This window comes from Colobus angolensis, unplaced genomic scaffold, assembly GCF_000951035.1.
Source record: "Colobus angolensis palliatus isolate OR3802 unplaced genomic scaffold, Cang.pa_1.0 Scaffold207, whole genome shotgun sequence".
NCBI lineage: Eukaryota > Metazoa > Chordata > Mammalia > Primates > Cercopithecidae > Colobus > Colobus angolensis.
The window spans coordinates 3,091,769-3,107,564 of NW_012115233.1; the positions used below are offsets into that span (position 1 = coordinate 3,091,769).

A 15,796-nucleotide genomic window follows, 5' to 3' on the forward strand; every position below is an offset into this window, starting at 1 on the left:
CAGGCAGGTGGATCACTTGAGGCCAGGAGTTCAAGACCAGCCTGGCCAACATGGTGAAACCCTGTTTCTACTAAAAATACAAAAATGAGCTGGGCATTGTGGTGCATGCCTGTAATTCGAGCTACTCAGGAGGCTGAGGCAGAAGAATCGCTTGAACCTGGGAGGCAGTTGTTGCAGTGAGCTGAGATCACGCCATGGCACTCCAGCTTAGGTGACAGAATAAGACTCCATCTCAAAAAAAAGAAAAAAAAAATAGAAGTCACATAAAGCTGTGCCTGCAGGCCGGGCACGGTGGCTCATGCCTGTAATCCCAGCACTTTGGGAGGCCGAGACCGGTAGATCACCTGAGGTCAGAAGTTCGTGACCAGCCTGGCCAACATGGTGAAACCCCCTCTCTACTAAAAATGCAAAAATTAGGCGGGTATGGTGGCGCATGCCTGTAGTCCCAGCTACCTGGGAGCCTGAGTCAGGAGAATTGCTCAAACCCAGGAGGCAGAGGTTGCAGTGAGCTGAGATCGCGCCATTGCACTCCAGCCTGGGCCACAGAGCAAGACTCCATCCCAAAAAAACCACAAAAAACAAAAAACAAAAAAACAGTGTTTGCTACATGATTTCTTAAATAGCATTTTTAAAAATGGGGCACTTGCCACTTTGCATGGCGGACGGTATGATGGTGAAGACAAACACGTTCCTGCCCCTCATGGTGCTCACCTGTCTTGTGGGAGACAGGTGAGTGTGATGTAGAGGATCTTTTAGGTGTAAATATTTAGCGTGGGAGGCTGGACATCACAATCACATGAGGGATCAGGTTCCTAGTGAACCAGAACCTCTGGTTCCCAAGCCTGGGAATCTGCATTCCAAGACCCTCCCCCTCTCCCCCAACTGTCTCAGAAGACTTGAATGGACACCAATGAGTAGGACACTGTGGGGGCATGCACTACACGCTCTCTCCAAGGTCCACAGTGGGACTGAATCCCAGCGGCCCACCTAAAACCAAACCCACCTGTCAGGCACCCTCTGTCGGCTTCCTTCCCTCTCCACTGCCCTCTCTCCTCCAACCAGTGCTTTCCAGGACCACCTCCCAAATCAGCTACTTGCACCCAAATCTGCTCTGGGAAATCCAGACTCAGAGGCTCCCTGAGGTGTGAAGGCTTTGGACCAGAGGGGCCGGGGAAGCCACACTGCAGACACAGTGTTTAGGCTGAGATTTAAAGAATACGAGGAATTAGGCCAGGCGCGGTGGCTCACACATGTAATCCCAGCACTTTGGGAGGCCAAGGAGGGCAGATCACTTGAGGTCAGGAGTTCAAGATCAGCCTGACCAATCACGGCAAAACCCCATCTCTACCAAAAAAACAAAAATTATCCGGGTATGGTGGTGTGCGTTTGTGGTCCCAGCTGCTCGGGAGGCTGAGGCAGGAGAATCGCTTGAACCTGGGAGGCGGAGGTTACAGTGAGCCGGGATTGTGCCACTGCACTCAAGTCTGAATGACAGAGTAAAACTGTATCTCAAAAAATAAAATTAAAAATTAAATAAAAAATTTAAAAATCTTAGGCTGGGTGCAGTGGCTCATGCCTGTAATTCCAACACTTTGGGAGGGCGAGGTGAGTGGATCACCTGAGATCGGGAGTTTGAAACTGGCCTGACCAACACGGAGAAACCCTGACTCTACTAAAAAAAATACAGAATTAGCTGGGCATGGTGGCGCATGCTTGTACTCCCTGCTACTTGGGAGGCTGAGGCAGGAGAATTGCCTGAACCCAGGAGGCAGAGGTTGCAGTGAGCTGAGATCACGCCATTGCACTCCAGCCCAGGCAACAAGAGAGAAACTCCGTCTCAAAACAAACAAAACAAAACAAAACAAAATTTAAAAATCTTTAAAAAGGCTGAGCATGGTGGCTCACGCCTGTAATCCCAGCATTTTGGGAGGTCAAGGCGGGCAGATCACCTAAGGTCAGGAGTTCGAGACCAGCCTGGCCAACATGGTAAAACCCTGTCTCTATTAAAAACACAAAATTTAGCCAGGTGTGGTGGTGCACACTTGTAATCCCAGCTGCTCAGGAGGCTGAAGTGAGAGAATGGCTTGAACCCCGGAGGCAGAGGTTGCAGTGAGCCGAGATTGTGCCACTGCCTTCCAGCCTAGGTGACAGAGTGAAACTCTGTCTCCAATACATAAATAAATAAGAAGAATAAAAGCCAGAAGAAAAGCTGGGGAGGAGGAGTGAGCAGACTCCAGGCCGATGAGATGGAACTGCCTAGGCAGAAGCCTGGGGCGAGGACAGGGTGCAGGTCCCAGGTGCTATAGAAGCCAAAGTGAGGACAACGTGGGGCGCTGGAGCCGGCAGCAGGCACTTGAAGCGGGTAGAGCCACAGGAGGGGGTTTGGGTTTTGTCTTAAGGGTCATGAGGGGCCACTGAAGGATTTTAAGAGTAGGGGAGAAGCTGGAGTGTGCTGATATCCAGAAACGGAGGCCCAAAAGACGAGTGAGACTTATTAAATAGCACCGTAAGGGTGTCTGTCTGGTTCAGGCTGTGCTGAGAACCAGCGAGTTGGAAGGTTGCCTACCCAGGATTTCTCTGATGAGGGCAAATGCTTTCTGTTCCCTGAGGTGGGTGGATTTCATCTTCTCAATGGCAGCGGTGAGAGGTGGCTGGTAGACGTCCCTGCTGCTGTTTCTTCGTGCGCGGAACAAGGCATAGGGGTCTGTGGAGGGAAGGACACCAGGACAGCCCCCAGGTGGGCAGAGGACAGGCTCTGCGTTTGCAACCATAAGGCCTCTCTCTCACCCACTGCAACGGGCTCCGCGTTCTTCTTCCTTGGGAGTCGTTTCCCCACCTACCCTCCACACCTCCGTCCATGCTTCCCCAGGGCCTAGAGTCCCACGCCTCCTCCATCTGGAGGATTCTCCACAGGGAGAGCACGGAGGCGTCTTCCCCTCCCTGAAATCTTTCTGGCCCCTGCACTGCCTTCCACGACACTCCAAAATTGATGGATTCGAGGATGAGGGTGACAAATATCTCGAAGTCCTGTCATGTCTGTTACCTAGTATCTTCATTTTTTAAAATTTAATTTTAATTTTAATTTTTTTTTTTTTTTTTACACGTTTTCACCCTGTTGCCCAGGCTGGAGTGCAGTGGCACGATCTCAGCTCACTGCAACCTCCACCTCCCACGTTCAAATAATTCTCCTGCCCTAACCTGCCGAGCAGCTGCGATTACAGGTACGTGCCATCATGCATGGCTAATTTTTGTGTTTTTAGTAGAGATGGGGTTTCGGCATGTTTGCCAGTCTGGTCTCGAAGTCCTGATCTCGAGTGATCTGCCTGCCTCAGCCTCCCAAAGTGCTGTGATTACAGGCATGAGCCACCGTGTCCAGCCTCATCAATTTAAATTAAATTTTTAAATTTTTATTTATTTTTCATTTTAAGGCCAGGCATGGCGATTCAAGCCTGTAATCCCAGCATTTTGGGAGGTTGAGGTAGGTGGATCACCTGAGGCCAGGAGTTTGAGACCAGCCTGACCAACATGGTGAAACCCCATCTCTCCTAAAAATACAAAAATTAGCCAGATGTGGTGGTTGCATACCTGTAATCCCAGCTACCCAGGAGGCTGAGACAGGAGAATCACTTTAACCCAGGAAGTGGAGGTTGCAGGGAGCTGACACCGTACCACTGCACTCCAGCCTGGGTGACACAGCAAGACTCTCTCAAAAACTAAAAAATAAAATAAAGTAAATTGAAAAAATAAAAATAAAATGTTTTTCATTTTACTTTTTTTGTAGAGACAGGGTCTTGCTGTTTTGCCCAGGCTGGAGTACAGTGGTACAATCACAACTCACTGCAGCCTTGACCTCCTCGGGCTCAGGCATTCCTCCCACATCAGCCTCCCGAGTAGCTGGGATTGCATGCATGCACCACCATATCTGGCTATTTTTTTGTATTTTTTGTAGAGAAGGGGTTTCCTCATGTTGCCCAGGCTAGTCTCAAACTCCTGAATTCAAGTAATCTGCCCACGTCAGTCTCCCAAAGTGCTGGGATTACAGGCATGAGTCCCTGGGCCTTGCCTCCTGTTCTTTCAAAACAGGCTGGGCACAGTGGCTCATGCCTGTAATCTTAGCACTTTGGGAGGCCGAGGCGGGAGGATCACTTGAGGTCAGAAGTTCGAGACCAGCCTGGCCAACATGGCAAAACCCTGTCTTTACTAAAAATACAAAAAATAGCCGGGCATGGTGGGGTGTGCCTGTAATCCCAGCTACTCGGGAGGCTGAGGCAGGAAAATTGCTTGAACCTGGGAAGTGGAGGTTGTAGTGAGTTGAGATCACATCACTGCACTCCAGCCTGGGCAACAGAGCAAGACTCCATTACACACACACACACACACACACACACACACCATAAAACAGATCATCATTCTCCTATGTAAATTCCCCTCTATGTGGAAGGGGGATTCCCTCCCGCATCCCAGCCTTGCCGCAGCTCCTATAAGGCCCTGTTAGCCTGCTGCCAACCTCCTCTACCCTCATCTCTAACCATTCTCCCCCACCCCCAATTCAACATGCTCCAGACACACTGTCAATGGTTATAAAATGATTGCAATAAAACGACACCACTGTCCCACCTCAGGGCCCTCGCACGTGCTCAGTGTGCAGTCCTTCCCCTCCCCCATTCTCAGCAGAGAGGCTGGGCACCACTGCAGAGGAGAGGCCCGCCCTCTCTTGATCTTCCCCAGCCCTATGTCTCCCCATAATTCACACTTATATGTCTACTTGTGCATTTACTTGGTTGATGCCATCTCCCCAAATGGCCTGTTCATTCCAAAGGCAGCAATCCGTCCCCTGCAATTGGTGCTGTGTTGGCAGGGACTGGGGTTGGAAGTGGGGATTGACTTTAAATGGGCAAGAAAGAACCTTTTGGGGTGACAAAGCTGTTCTAAATGTGAATTGCAGTGATGGTTACATAACCCTATACATTTACTGAAATCAACAAATTGTGCACTTACAATGGGTGAATTTTATGTAAATTATATTCCCAAGCCATCACAAGGCCTGGCCAGCAGCCAGTGCTCCCTGAGGACTTGCCAAAGGGGTGACTAAATGAATATTTAATGGTCTGGAGCCTGGTATCTCTGTGGAGAATTGAGAAGATTTTAATGGACCTCTTGGATCTGCAAATCTAAAACGCTGTCCTGGAATGGAACAATATTGGCCCTGAAGAGGCAGCCGCGCTGCGCTGTGAGGCACCTGCATGGCATTTGGTTTGTTTGTTTCTATTTTATTCTCCCTGAAAGTCAAGACCATTGCCTCAATGATTCCACATTGATTCAGTTTTATCTGCATGTTTGTTTTGTAATTATTGTCACCACCCTTGGGAAATTTGGTTCAGAAGTGAGAAGTCAGGCTGGGAGGTTGGGGACTGGCCAGTGGCCTCCTAGGGCACGGGTCAGTGTGTCTGTATTCCAACAAACCTCTATTTACAAAAACAGGCAGCAGGCGAGATATGCCCCCCTGGCTGCAGTTTGCAGAGTTTCATCCTAAAATTAATTTACGGCTACTTTTTGCAGCCCATCTGTAAATCGATTCTCGTTTTAGTTTTTGTTCTAAAGCCCAGGGCCCTGAGTCTCGGAGAAGAAAGCTGCTTGCTTGGAATTACACAGAGAAGGACCACCCATGTGTCCAGCTTTGTCCCTGAGGCACGTCTTCTAGGTGGCAGGTCATACTTGGGTGTCAGGGAGAAATGCCAGGGAAGGAAGAAACAAAGATACTCAGGAGACAATGGAGTCACTTTTTTCCTGGCTCTTTTGGGGATGACTCACCAACTGGGGGTGAAAGGCTGATGGGGAACAAAGGTCTGGAGAGCTGGCCAAAGGCCCAGGACCCCCGACAGGCTGCAATCTGCAGGGCTCACTGAGCCTCATCAGGGCCACAGCTGGCCAGACCCTGCCTCCAGCCACTGAGGCACATTACCTGGGCCCAACAGATGTCCTGGCAGAGGGGCCACAGTATCCTCCTCGTCGTCCACTCTCTTCAAGACCAGTGCAAAGAAAGCAGCAAATCCCAGCACCTGAAAAATACCCAGGGAGATCCTCAAGCCCACACTGGTAACTCTCAACCCCTCATCTGCAAGGGCACAGGGCTTGGGGCCATGTTTGTGTGTCGGGGAGGGCCCTGCACTTTGGGGGAATGCAGCTCCCTTCTGCAGAGACGGGAGGTGATCATGAAGCTGGAGCACAAGGCCTTGGTTCCCAGACCAGACGGGGGACTGGTCAGTCCTAGAACTCCCCTGAGCCTTCCCACCTGCTGCTGCTCACCTGCCCGAGGGGTCTCTGATCTCTCTGCAAGGAGAATTGCTGTCCCCCTGGGCTTCACCTGCTCCTTCCCTTTCCTCCAGTGTTAAGTAATGTGCTCAGGTGCATGGTCTCAGCTGCAAGGCCTCAGCCACGTGATCGCTGCATCTGCTCTGCACAAACACAGGAGGATCCTGTGGTTCCGTTGGGGAACAGAAAGCCTCAGGATGCACCCCTGTTTTTAGCAGCCTGCGAACCTAGTGTTGAGCGTAGGTGTCGGACGTTTTTTAAGTCTTATGATAAAGGCTGTTCAGGGAAGAATGGGGGACCAGCGGGGATTTGGCAACGTCCCAAAGGGGTAAAGATTAACTTTGTTTTTTTTTTTTTTTGAGATGGAGTCTCGCTTTGCTGCCCCGGCTGGAGTGCAATGGCACAATCTAGGCTCACTGCAACCTCTGCCTCCCAGGTTCACGTGATTCTCCTGCCTCAGCCTCCCTAGTGGCTGGGATTACAGGCACCCACCACCATGCTTGACTAATTTTGTAATTTCTTTCTTTCTTTTTTTTTTTTTTTTTGAGATGGAGTTGCGCTCTTGTTGCCCAGGCTGGAGTGCAATGGTGCGATCTCAGCTCACTGCAACCTCTGCCTCCCAGGTTCACGTGATTCTCCTGCCTCAGCCTCCCAAGTTGCTGGGATTACAGGCATGCACCACCACACCTGGCTAACTTTGTATTTTTATACAGACAGGGTTTCTCCATGTTGGTCAGGTTGGTCTTGAACTCCTGACCTCGGGTGATCCACCCACCTCGGCCTCCCAAAATGCTGGGATTACAGGCATGAGCCACTGTGTCCGACCAAGATTCGTTTTAAGTATCTCCTCCTTTCTATGGCTTCCCCTACACCCCAACCCAGTATCTCTTCCCCCTAGGAGTTCCCCAGGGATTGCCCACTGCCTGACTGCTTCCAAGGGAAACCGTGCCCCTGGCCTCCTCTGCTCCATGCCTGGATTTAGGATTTCTTTCTTTCTTTCTTTTTTCTTTCCACCATACCAGGCTGACAGAGCACCAGGAGCTGGTCTCATGGGAGCTGCCTGACCAAGGATTTTATTTTTTTCTTTTTTCTTTTTTTTGAAACAGGGTCTTGCTCTGTCACCCAGGCTGGAGTTCAGTGGCGCAATCACAGCTCACTGCAGCCTGAAACTCCTGGTCTCAAGCGATCCTGCCACCTCAGCCTCCCAAAGTACTAGGATTACAGGTGTTGAGCCACCATGCCCAGCCAGAATTTCTTCAACTCTAACATGTTCTTTTGTGTAATTTTACATCTCAAGAAATCGGAGTGTAGCTTCTAACTGAGGCACATATATAATGACTTGATGTTTTTTCCAAAGGGAAAGTTCCTTTAAATTGCTGTCTTTTCCTTGCAAGCAGACTCAGAAAAAGAAAGAAAAAAATGAATAACTAACTACATAAATTGTTGTTGTCTTGTCTCAAGATCAAATGGATCTTAACATTGAGGAAATAAGGTCTTATTTATATGTATACATGTGGTCTAGGGCAAGGGTAACCGAGGGTAATATGATAGGGTTATTTTTCCTGCCCTGGGCCTGCACAGAGAGGGGGTGCTCCAGGTTCATTTGTCGAATATATAAATACAGGAATGGAAGCCCAGGGACAAGATTGCTGGTGGGAGGGAAAGGATGGGTGAAGAGGAGGAAGGCAGGTGCCTGGGGCAGGGTCCTGACCTTCAGGGGCTGGGTGACGAACATGCTCTCCAAGAAGGAGACGGCTATGGAGATGAGCCACCTGAGGGAGCTGGCCCTCCCGTAGTGCAGGCCGTACAGCATGGTGAAGAAGGCTGCCACGCCACTGGTGGCCACCACCAGGAGCCAGCCCACCAGGATGCACCACCAGGGCAGGCCTTGAGGGGGTTTGCTAACCCGTAGAGCGCTGCAAAGGAAGTGGACGTACATAGTTAGGGTGGCCACACCCCCAGGCAAGCTCAAGGTCACACCCCACACCACCCCCATCAGCATGACCGTGGCCAAGTTCCTGGACCTCTCAGACCCTCTGTTTCCTTCTCTAATCTATACCTATCTCAAAGGGCTATGCCATAGTCTATGGAGTAAAAGCAGTTACATTTATTCAGTGCTTAGTAGGGGCAAGTACCTGCACTAAAGGCTATACACAGATTTGCTCTGTTATTGCTCAGAGCAAGCCTAACCATATAATTTTGTTTTAAGTTTTTATTAAGAAAATTTCTCGGCTGGGCGCAGTGGCTCATGTTTGTAATCCCAGCACTTTGGGAGGCCAAGTAGGGCAAATCACAAGGTCAGGAGCTCGAGACCAGCCTGGCCAACATGGCGAAACCCCATCTCTACTAAAAATACAAAAATTAGCTGGGTGTGGTAGTGGGCACCTGTAATCCCAGCTACTTGGGAGGCTGAGGCAGAAGAATTGCTTGAACCCGGGAGGCAGAGGTTGCAGTGAGCTGAGATCGTGCCATTGCAATCCAGCCCGGGTGACAAGAGCAAGACTGTCTCAAAAAAAAAAAAAAAAGAAAAGAAAATTTCTCATCATACAAAAATTAGTGAGCACAGTGAAGATCCAGGTGCTTACTAGCTGGCAACCACCATCACCCCTTGTCATACTTATTTCATCTGCCCCCCTGCCCTGTTTTGTTTTTGTTTTTGGCTGGAAAATTTCAACATAAATTCCAGACATAATACAAAATAATTCCTAATCACTTCAGAATGCATCTCAAAAGTGGCCATTTTTGCCAGGCATGGTGGCTCATGCCTGTAATCCCAGCAATTTGGGAGGCTGAGGCAGGTGGATCACTTGAGGTCAGGAGTTCGAGACCAGCCTGGCCAACGTGGTGAAACCCCATCTCTACTAAAACTACAAACTTTAGTTGGGCATGGTGGTGTGCGCCTGTAATCCCAGGTACTCAGGGAGGCTGAGGCAGGAGAATCGCTTGAACCCGGGGGGCAGAGGTTGCAGTGAGCCGAGATCACGCCATTGCATTCCAGCCTGGGTGACAGAGCAAGACTCTGTCTCCAAAAAAAAAAACCCCATTTTCTTACTGAATTATGATGCTGTTTTCACACAACAAAATTAACAGTAATTTTTTTGAGACAGAGTCTCGTCTGTCGCCCAGGCTGGAGTGCAGTGGCGCGATCTCGGCTCACTACAAGCTCCGCCTCCCGGGTTTACGCCATTCTCCTGCCTCAGCCTCCCGAGTAGCTGGGACTACAGGCGCCCGCCATCTCGCCCGGCTAGTTTTTTTTTGTATTTTTAGTAGAGACGGGGTTTCACCATGTAGACCAGGGTGGTCTCGATCTCCTGACCTCGTGATCCGCCCGTCTCGGCCTCCCAAAGTGCTGGGATTACAGGCTTGAGCCACCGCGCCCGGCCAACAGTAATTTTTAAATGTCATCTGGTAACCTGTCTGTATTCAAAGTTCACTGGTTATCTTAAAAAATGCATTTTAAGTTTGAATCAAGAGATAGGCATTATCATTCCCATTTTACAGATGAGGAAACTAAGTCTGAGAAGTTGAGGAGCTGGTCCAAGAGTGAAGTGCACAGACAGGAAATAGCCCGTATGAACACTGTTGTAACTGTAAAGTGTGGTACAAAGGGCCCTGAGTGCCTTCCAGCAAATAGCCCTGTTAAAACCCGGCCTCCCTGAATGTGTGCAGGAATCCTGCATTGCTTCTGCCTGGAGATGTCTGGGTGGACGTCCTACCAAGGTTGTTCAGAATGCCCTTTCCAGAGGGCCCCAGGCTGGGGCAGGCAGGCACCCACTCAGCACCCAGGGAAGTGGATTACCTGGCATGTGCAGGGGCCCAGGTGCCCGGCTGTACCCCCAGGCAGCCCTTCAGGGTCTGCAGCTGCATGAGGGCCCGGGTATGGCTGTGGTGCTGGGGGAAGCCTCGGGGCCCCACCAGCCGCAGCCCTTGCTCCACGTGTTCCAGCTGAAGGTACAGACACTGCCTGTAGGCGCTGTCCTTCCAGGGACCACTCCATGCCACCTTGGTCTTGGGACACTGCGTTTTCTCTGGAGGACAAAGGAGAAAGCAATCAGCTTGTGCTGAGTCAAGAGCAAACCAGCTGCAATACAAACAACACTAGGTGTGGCAGCATGTGCAGGTGGGCCCGGCTACTCAGGAGGCTGAGGCAGGAGGATCGCTGGAGCCCAGGAGGTCGAGGCTGTGTATTAAAAATGGTAGTAAAAAAAAAAAAGTGCGCTATGATGGCACCACTTCACTCCAGCCTGTGCAACAAAGCCAGACCCTGTCTCTCAACAAAACAAACAAACCTCCCGCCACAAAACGCAACAGTAATAGTACCAGCTTCTGAGTATGAAATACTTGCTATGTGCCAAGCCCTGAGAAATCCGAGGTTCAGAGAGACGGAGTAAGGTTTTAGGGCCACACAGCCAGTTAGGATTTGATGTTTCTCTTTTAGATTTTTTATCAGAGACATTCTGAAAATTTCCCTACACATCAAGAGAACAGAGGAGAATCCCATACTCATCATCACTCCAGCTACAACAATGACCAACATTTGGCCAATCTTGCTCATCTCTTTTCTTCCCCGGGTTTGTTTTTTTTTTTTCCTTTTTTTTTTGCAATGAAGTCTCACTCTGTCTGCCCAGCTGGAGTGCAGTAGTGTTATCTCAGCTCACTGCAACCTCCACTTCCTGGGTTCAAGAGGCAATTCTCTTGCCTCAGCCTCCTGAGTAGCTGGGACTACAGGCGCCTGCCACCACACCTGCCTAATTTTTGTATTTTTAGTAGAGATGGGGTTTCACCACATTTCCCAGGTTGGTTCTAAATTCCTGACCTCAGGTGATCCGCCCGCCCCGGCCTCCCAAAGTGCTGGGATTACAGGCGTGATCCGCAGTGCCCGCCCTCACCCCTCCACTCCCCCACCCCCCGGGCCCAGAGCATTTTAAAGCAAATACTTTAATATGGTAAGACTTGAATTTAAACCCTGTTTTGTCTAGTGCCAAATATAGTGTAATCCTGTCCTTTTGTTGTTGTTGCTGTTGTCGTTGTTGTTGTTGAGATGGAGTTTTGCCCTTGTCGCCCAGGCTGGAGTGCAGTGGCACAATCTTAGCTCACTGCAACCTCCTCCACCTCTTAGGTTCCAGTGATTCTCCTGACTCGGCCTCTCGAGTAACTGGGATTACAGGCACCCACCACCACACCCAGCTAAAAAAGTCACTTTTTAAATACCAGATCTCACTCTGATTAATTGCACTCTGCAAGTGGCAAGCAGCTAAAACTGCATTTTGGTTACAGTCAGGTATATGCATCTCCAGCACTGACTCAGATTAGGTTGGGGTATTGGGTAAATGGCTATGGTGAGGTCAACTCCTACCCTCCTCTGACTCACAGCCTACTCCCTCACCCTTCTGACCTGGGGCTCCCTCACTGAAGCCTCAGCTGAAGATTCCAAGTCAACACTTTATTTTGCAAGGCTTCTGCTAATGTTTCTGAAAGACAACATCACTGCCAATCATAACACCACTTAGTGAATACCTGCTTTGTGTCAGGCTGGGATCTAAACAGTTTACATGTCTTATGATCTTACTCAGCCCTCACAATAAGCCAGTGACCTAGGTGGATCAATACCCCTATTTTATTTTTTACTTTTTTTACTTTGAGACATGGTCTCACTCTGTCTACTCAGGCTGGAATGCAGTGGTGAGACACTGGCTTACTGCAACCTCTGCCTCCCAGGCTGAGGCGATCCTCCCATCTCAGCTTCCCAAGTAGCTAGAATTACAGGCATGTGCCACCACGCCCAGCTAATTTTTAACACCCCCCCCCTTTTTTTTTTTTTGAGACGGAGTCTCGCTCTGTCGCCCAGGCTGGAGTGCAGTGGCCGGATGTCAGCTCACTGCAAGCTCCGCCTCCCAGGTTCACGCCATTCTCCTGCCTCAGCCTCCTGAGTAGCTGGAACTACAGGCGTCCACCACCTCACCCAGCTAGTTTTTTGTATTTTTTAGTAGAGACGGGGTTTCTCCATGTTGGTCATGCTGGTGTCAAACTCCTGACCTCAGGTGATCCACTCACCTCAGCCTCCCAAAGTGCTGGGATTACAGGCTTGAGCCACCGCGCCCGGCCGCGCTTGAGCCACCGCGCCCGGCCACACTCCCCCCACTTTTTTTTTAATTTTTTTTTTTTGAGACAGGAGTCTTGCTCTGTCACCCAGGCTGGGGTGCAGTGATGCTATCTCAGCTCACTGTTGCCTACACCTCCCAGGTTCAAGCAATTCTCTGCCTCAGCCTCTCGAGCAGCTGGGACTACAGGTGCATGTCACTCTATCAGGGGTGGAGCCAAGAATTATGAATTCAAATTGCTTATTCTATAAGCCACACTTTTGTGTTCTAAACAAGGTTTAGATAGTGGCCACCCTTGTGTATTAAAAATGGTAGCATTCTAAATCCGCACAACTATCCACCATGTTCCAGAGAACATTTCCATCAGTGTAGAAAGTTCTATTGTATGGCACTGCTCTAAATGGGAGGATGGACAGGAAAGAGGCAGGAAGGGAACAAGGAGACTAGTTGAAACTGGAATAATATGCCATGCATACATTTGTTTAGTGAAAACAAAACAATGTTACTGGGTTGTAGCTGGATATTGTTGCCAAAAGCTCTGAATTTGAGATGTTATCTCTGCCAAACAGATTAAGGAGTGTTAGAGAGGCATTAAAGACACAGTCACACCAAACTGAGACTTTCTCCCTTTTTTTTAGAGCTAGGGTCTTGCTCTGTCACCCAAGCTGGGGTGCAGTGACACTTGTAATCTCAAACTAGCTCGCTGTAACCTCCAACTCCTCGGATCAAGGGATCCTCCCACCTCAGCCTTTCAAATAGCTGGGACTACAGGTGCCCATTGAGATGGAGTCTTGCTCTGTTGCCCAGGCTGGAGTGCAATGCTGTGATCTTGGCTCACTGTAACCTCTACCTCCTGGGTTCAAGTGATTCTTCTGCCTCAACCTCCCAAGTAGCTGGGATTACAAACGTGCACCATCACGCCCAGCTAATTTTTGTATTTTTAGTAGAGATGAGGTTTCACCATGTTGGGCATTCTGGTCTCAAACTCCTGACCTCAAATGATCTGCCCACCTTGGTCTCCCAAAGCGCTGGGAATACAGGCGTGAGCCACCGTGCTTGGCTAACACCTGGTTAATTTTTAAACTTTTTGTAGAGACACGTCTCCCTATGTTGCCAAGGCCGGTCTCAAATTCCTGGCCTCAAGCAATCCGCCCGCCTCAGCTTCCTAAAGTGCTGGGATTGACTTAATTAGGAGGATTGAAAATGAATAGAGAAACGAATAACTTTTCCAGTCTGCAATTCCATGTTCTTTAATGGTTTTTGCTGCCTCGACCGTGGTCTTGTGTCCTGCCCTACACATTCAGGCACGGATCGAGTTCAGCTTTGCACCCCGGCACTCTACAGAACAAGGCACCGAGGTGTCAAGAACGGAGGCCACCTGTCCATGGCCACACAACTGGCTAGTGGCCCCTTTGCTGTGTCTCTACCCAGCTCTAAAATGCGGCTTCTCTCGGCACAGACATGTCCAGGGCTTACCTTTCATTTGTGATGACCCCAAAGTGAGTGTTACGGGGTCCTCTCTCATCTTGGCGTCTTCCCAGAACACCTGCCCTGATGTGTTCTGTGGACAAATGACATCTTCCACCAAGGCCAGGAGACTGTTGATGTCCATCAAGTTCACTGAGTCCCAGCCCGAGGAGGGGGATGGCAGCTTGAGGGCTTTGAAGAGGGAGCTGACAATCCTTGACACATCCTGGTGGGGAAAGGGGCCACGAGCCAAGGTGAGGGGTGCAGCACAGGAGTCAAGAGCACATGCCCTGGGCCTGGCAACCTGTGTAGGGAGCCCTGCTCTGCCCACTGAGATGTGAGAGTGACCTCCCTGAGCTTCCATTTGTCAGCTCTGAAATCCCTCTTCTACGGTTTGAACTCATTCCAGGCTGTACTCCAAAGCGGGGCAGACAGTAGGTGCTCAATGAAAGCTTATTGAATGCACGAATGCAGAGCGGGGAGTCTTGTCCGTGGGCTTCCAGCCTGGGAGTCTACCATGAAGGCATTATTCTTTGCACATAGTAGATACTCAAAAAGTGTGTGTGTGTATGTGTGTGTGTGTGTATGCGTGTGTGCACATGTGTATGTACGTGTCTGTGTGTCTCTGTGTGTATGTGTGTGCATGTCTGCATATGTGCACCTGTGTGTTTGTGTGTGCATGTGTGTGTTTTCAGCTGATGAATTTTGGCATCGCATGCTGCCAGGCAACACAGGGCTGCTGGGCCTCAAGCCCCAGGGCTCTCCCCGACTTCCGCTGAGGCTAGAGCACCCCCCACACTAGCTGAGGTTGAGGACCTGCCTTGGTCACTGCCTCAGGTGTCAGAAGGCCATCCTCCACGGGCTGTGGGGAGGGAGTCAGGTTGGGGGACGCCTGGTCCCGTTTCTCAGTGTTCTGCTCCTTAGTGACCCAGGGACGGGTGTTCCGAAAGATCTGAACAATCAGGAGGTTGATGGGGAACATGAGGATAGAGCTCTCCAGGCCAATCATCACCTCCTGCCAGGTGAATTCAATTTTACCTGGGGAAAGGGAAGGAAGGGGTCAAAGGGAGAGGCCACCGCTCAGAGCCCAGTCCCGTCTGCCCTTTGTGGAAGGTGGCTGTGCAGTGAAGGGTTAACCCTGCCCAACGCCAGGGAGGTCACCGCTCAGCCTTTGGAAGGTCCTGACTGCTAAGAGTGTCCTTGTTTCCCCGGGGTCTTGGGCCACACCGGATGGTTTGTGCTAATGATGAGATTTATGGTGGGGGCCTAGACCATATGGTGTCAGCTTGACCTCTAGAGGGGCTGGAGGTGAAGGCCAGGCATGTGGGTGTCAGTCATGCCTATATGTTGGAGCCCCAGTAAAAGTTCTGAATAGTGGCTGGGCATGGCGGCTCATGCCTGTAATCCCAGCACTTTGGGAGGCCGGGGTGGGTGGATTAACTGAGGGCAGGAGTTTGAGACCAGCCTGGCCAACATGGTGAAACCCTGTCTTTATCAAAAATATAAAAATTAGCTGGGCATGGTGGTGGGCTCCTGTAATCCCAGCTACTCGGGAGGCTGAGGCAGGAGAATTGCTTGAACACGGGAGGCGGAGGTTGCAGTGAGCCGAGATTGTACCACTGCATTCCAGCTTGGATGACAAGAGCAAAACTCGGTCTCAAAAAAAAAAAAATTCTGAATCGCAAGGCTGGAGTGAGTCCCCCTGGTTGGCAGTACTCCATGTGCACTGTCACACATCGTCAGGAGAAGTCAGCACCATCCACAACTCCACTGGGAGAGGACGCTGGAAGCTCTGTGCCTGGTCTCTCCTGGCCCCACTCCATGTGTCCCTTCCCTTTGCTGGTTTTAATCTGTATGCTTTCTGTGGTTTTTTTTGTTTTTTTGTTTGTTTTGTTTTGTTTTTGAGATAGAGTTTT

The 15,796-nt window shown here is 50.2% G+C and overlaps 1 protein-coding gene across 1 annotated transcript in view; it reads right to left on the reverse strand.

The window, feature by feature from the left end:
• Window positions 1-15,796, reverse strand: part of PKD1L2 (polycystic kidney disease 1-like 2) — a 124,984-nt gene that overhangs the window by 38,789 nt on the left and 70,399 nt on the right. The window contains exons 29-34 of the mRNA XM_011942207.1: window positions 14,701-14,918; window positions 13,890-14,106; window positions 10,112-10,340; window positions 8,024-8,228; window positions 5,963-6,059; window positions 2,567-2,704 (exon numbers count right to left, since the gene is read on the reverse strand). Coding sequence (XP_011797597.1) covers window positions 2,567-2,704; window positions 5,963-6,059; window positions 8,024-8,228; window positions 10,112-10,340; window positions 13,890-14,106; window positions 14,701-14,918 — 1,104 coding nt within the window. The remainder of the gene's footprint in view (window positions 1-2,566; window positions 2,705-5,962; window positions 6,060-8,023; window positions 8,229-10,111; window positions 10,341-13,889; window positions 14,107-14,700; window positions 14,919-15,796) is intronic.